The sequence below is a fragment of the Parus major genome, chromosome 7 (genome assembly GCF_001522545.3).
Source record: "Parus major isolate Abel chromosome 7, Parus_major1.1, whole genome shotgun sequence".
NCBI lineage: Eukaryota > Metazoa > Chordata > Aves > Passeriformes > Paridae > Parus > Parus major.
The window spans coordinates 36956871-36961099 of record NC_031776.1 but is presented as its reverse complement, the minus strand read 5'-3'; the positions used below and the strand labels follow the sequence as shown (position 1 = coordinate 36961099).

The 4229-nt window shown below is 44.9% G+C and overlaps 1 protein-coding gene across 2 annotated transcripts in view; it reads right to left on the bottom strand.

Annotated features, from left to right (window-relative positions):
- LOC107207437 (glycerol-3-phosphate dehydrogenase, mitochondrial-like) overlaps window positions 1-4229 on the bottom strand; it is a 19303-nt gene that overhangs the window by 1394 nt on the left and 13680 nt on the right. For both annotated transcript variants that reach the window (XM_015634503.3, XM_015634504.1), the window contains exons 3-4: window positions 2609-2777; window positions 1028-1152 (exon numbers count right to left, since the gene is read on the bottom strand). In XM_015634503.3, coding sequence (XP_015489989.1) covers window positions 1028-1152; window positions 2609-2777 — 294 coding nt within the window. The remainder of the gene's footprint in view (window positions 1-1027; window positions 1153-2608; window positions 2778-4229) is intronic.

The following is a 4229-nucleotide window of genomic DNA, read 5'->3' as shown; positions in this document are numbered from 1 at the left end:
ACCCTTGGCACCAGGGCAAACACTCAATCACAGACTTTATCCAGGTCTCAACATCTCACACCATTGTCACTGGACACTCAAAACCACACTGGGATCTGCTGAGAAACCCAAAGGTTAAGGAAAAGGATCCCAAATAAAATTAAGTTTCAGTAGTTTCATCTCAGTGTCTTGGCAGCACAATTGAGTAATTTTTCATTTGAACATTAAGCTCAAGAAGCCAGGTTGCCCTGAGGAGGGGCAGGAGGCACGTCAGGAGGGCCAGGACATCCCACAGCACAGCCCCATGCCAATTCCCACAGCTCAATCCTGCCCAAACTCCAAGCTGCAAATGCAGAGGGGTTCTTCTCCAAAGCAATCACTGTGCATCAACATGAGGCTGTTCTTTGTCAGGAAAGGTGGGTTTCTATAGGTGAAGAACTGCGGGGTTTGGATATTTCCCCCTGAAAAATCACCATTCCTGAAGCAGCATTACAACCACTAAAACATACTTTGAGGGGTTCCAATGGGAATTGGAACCAATGTGATTCCTCAAAACAGGAATATCAGGCTTCCACCCACACAAGAATGCACAAAAGCATTTATACACTATCACTCATTTACCATATTTTCTTTTCCCATGCCAAAATAAATCACTCATTTACCATCTTTTCTCCTTTATTCCAAGATAAGTCGCTCATTTACAATATTTTTCCCCCATTCCAGACACAATCACTCATTTACCATCTTGTCTCTCTCCATTCCAGAACAGGACAGTGCCCCCAGCTCATGACATTACCTGTCTCTTTTTATTTTAATTTTATCTGAAGCTGTTTTTATTCTGAGATCAGGCCTGTCTCTGCCTGCCTTCCCAAGCCCCACAGCCTGCAAGGCATGGCAGTGACACTGCAAAGCTCCCCCACAGAAGACACTTCCCATGCTCAGGGGCTGTGGAACACAACACTGGAATCCAGCATTGGAAAGCTCAAAAGGAGACTCAGCTCTAACTGGGACAGTGAAGTGTTGCTGAACAGCCAGCACAAAAAATTACCTGCTCGAAATCCAAGTTCATGACGGCCTTCTGGAGATACCTCACTCCACCATGGATCAATTTAGTGCTCCTGCTGCTGGTCCCTGATGAGAAATCATCTCTTTCTAGAAGGGCTGTTTTTAGTCCTGTGTTACCAGAAAACCAAATTAACTTCTTAAATTACACAATTTGTATGTAATTCATTAAAGACACTTCTCTAGGGTAGAGACAATCACAAGAAAAATTACTCTGTACATGGATAAATTTGTATTCAAAGTGTAGTGCACTGTCTATATTGTAATGAAAAATTTTAGCCTTCTTCCTGAGGGAAAAGTCAAAGCAGAACTTCAACAGCAGCACATTAAAAGCTGGATATTTCACAGTGGAAAGGCATTACAGCACATTATGGGGGCCACGCTCCTGGAGGAAATGAGAGCTTGGATGCATGGCAGGAACAGAGGGGTTCCATGGACACTTTTAACCCTTTGCAGCAGGGAACTCTAAACCTCTTCACCAACAATTTAAGTGACATTCCAGAGAGGGAGACAACTGGCAGCTCTGCTTACTTACAATTTGCTTCAGAGGTGCCCAAAACCAGGGGAGAGAGCCAGAGAGCGTGGGGCACACTTGGAATTCTGACATGCACAGAAAATAGTCTGATCAGCCTTAATCACTGAATCTCTTGGGCTGGAAAAGACCTCCAGGATCACTGAGTCCAGCCATGCTCCAGCCCCTCAATGTCCTTTTGTCATGAGGGACCCAGAACTGGACACAGCACTCGAGGGGCCTCAGCAGTGCCAACACAGAGATTTTAACATCTGCTGGTCTCCCAAAACTTCTATGTCCTTAAAAAAATCTAATTATTACTGGTAACTTAGAAAGATCAGAGCAATTCATTTTTGTCGAATGTGACTGAAGATTAATGGACACAATCAGAAATAATTTGGTGAAGATTTATCAAACACACGAGAAGCAAAATTTGTTGTTAAGCGAAGCAAACAGGATAAAAGAGCAAGTTCCATGAATGAACAGCAACGAGACACAACTCATTAACCAAATGCCTGTGAATATTTCACACCTCAGAAACCTACTGATATAACCAGTACATCCAAGAAAAGGATAAACAGAGATTAACTGTAATGATTCCTGTCTGTTACACAACTGTATTTTCTGCCAAAGCACAGCAGAGGCAGAAGTGACAAGATCTTTGTCCCTTGTTATTAAATAAAACAACCAGGCTGGAGCTTGGGCTCACCTCCCTATGGTCAGACCCTACTGCTTTATCCATTTCTTATTACCACACCAAACTGAAAGGCACTCCTGGGGTCAGGTTTTGCCTCTGTTTCTGAGGTGCTTGTCCAGGTTAAAAGCCTGAGAACTTGGGGGCTCTCTGCTCTGCCAATTCCCTGAAGCTGGGGTGACGGGAGCACAGATCTGTTGTGTGACCTTCCTCAGGATCCTTCTGCCTTCCGAGAACAGAGGCTTCCCAACCAGGAGAATCAGTCCTCTGCCTCTGAGTACTTTAGAAAAGCCAATCTGAGAAGTTTGTTCTAAGCCAGCCAGCCCAAGAAGGAGCCTGCAGCTGGACCTCCAGGCCTTTACCTCTGGTGGCTGCATCCAGGGCACAGCCACAGCCCGTGGCTCCCCCTCCGATGACGAGGACATCGAATTCCCCGCTGGTCTGCAGGGCCAGAATCTGCTGCTCTCTCGTGGGGAGATGGTCCTTCCTTACTGGAGCACCTTCTGCAGCTTGAACCTGCACCAAGGCACCCTGCAAAGATGGAACACAGCCCATGAGGCCCTGGCTTTGTTTTGTGCACACCTGTGGGGGACAGACACCCCCCAAAACACAGCCTTTTATAGAACCAGAAAAATAAACTCACTTATTCCCAGCCACCTCCCCCATATTTAACAGTAATATTGTATTAAACATTGAGGAACAACCAGCACTGAAACCATGAAGTGCTACCACTCCTTTACTTCAGCTTGCCCACCTCAATGTAGCTCTGTACTCAACTGTTACTACCTGCATTGATTACTTCTAGGAACACTCAAATGTGACAGGATGCTGTTATTATCCTAATAAACATTACAAAGGAAGCATTTTAATAAACAGACTCTCAACCAAGAAATTCACCCCAGCAAAGGACAAAGAGCTGAGTGTACATTTCACATCTCATACAGTGGCATTAATCCCAGCTCGAGTTTGATGAGGTTCAGGAGAGATGTGATTGTCAAATGTAGTGCCCTGAAACACCAGAGAAACTCTAATTTCACCCCTTCTTGAGAAACGTCTCAGCAATGCAGTTTATGTCCTATAGCATGTTAAAATACAGCTCTAAAGTGACAAAGATGAAGGATGTGGCAGTTTCCAGACAAGTTCACATTTTCCTGGAATGGCCCTGGGAATCTCTTTGGGCTGATGTTCCTGGAGCCAATGCTGCTGTCTGTGCAGTGGCTGTGGAGAGAAGGGCTGGTGCTCACTCACCTACCAGGGACCATGGCTGAAGCGTGAAGGGTTTGAGCAGTCTCTGAAGGCTCTCTGCTGTTAGCATCAACTTAAGCTGAATTCTAAACATTTCCAGACTTTCTGGAAAATTATAAACACTTTGAACACCAGAACAACCTGTTTAACCCTAATTTAAGACCTAATTTAGGCCCAGTCTCCAGGCCAAATGGCAAACTTAACTATGCAGAATAGCTTCTGCCCAGATCTCCCAGACAGGAAAGAGCAGACTAATAAAAATTCAAGTGACAAACCACAGAAACTCCTTTCCAGCCAAGCACAAAAAGCCTCAGTTCAGATTATATGGTGCATGCAGCCTAAATATTTTTGTTCAGAATTATTTGCTCATTCCTCAGCAGTATCATGATTTAAGTGCATTAGTTCTGTGTCCCTCTTTCTACTATAGAGCTGAAAATAAAATCTAGTAACTATAGCCATGACTCAAGGAAGTGCATATTCCAAAGATAATTAATGGCCAGGTTCATCCTGCAATCAGGGAGGATACTGACTACAATGCAAGCAGCTCATGAAAATCACTTAGGACAGCAGCAACCACTGTCACTGCATGTGTGGTATGATTCAATCCATGGGGAAAGTCAGGCTGGAGACAGAGGCCTTCACTTCTTATTGAGGATCTAATGAGGTCCTGGAGCTGCTCCAGGGCTGGAGCCCCTCTGGAGCCAGGCTGGGAGAGCTGGGAATGTTCCCCTGGAGAAG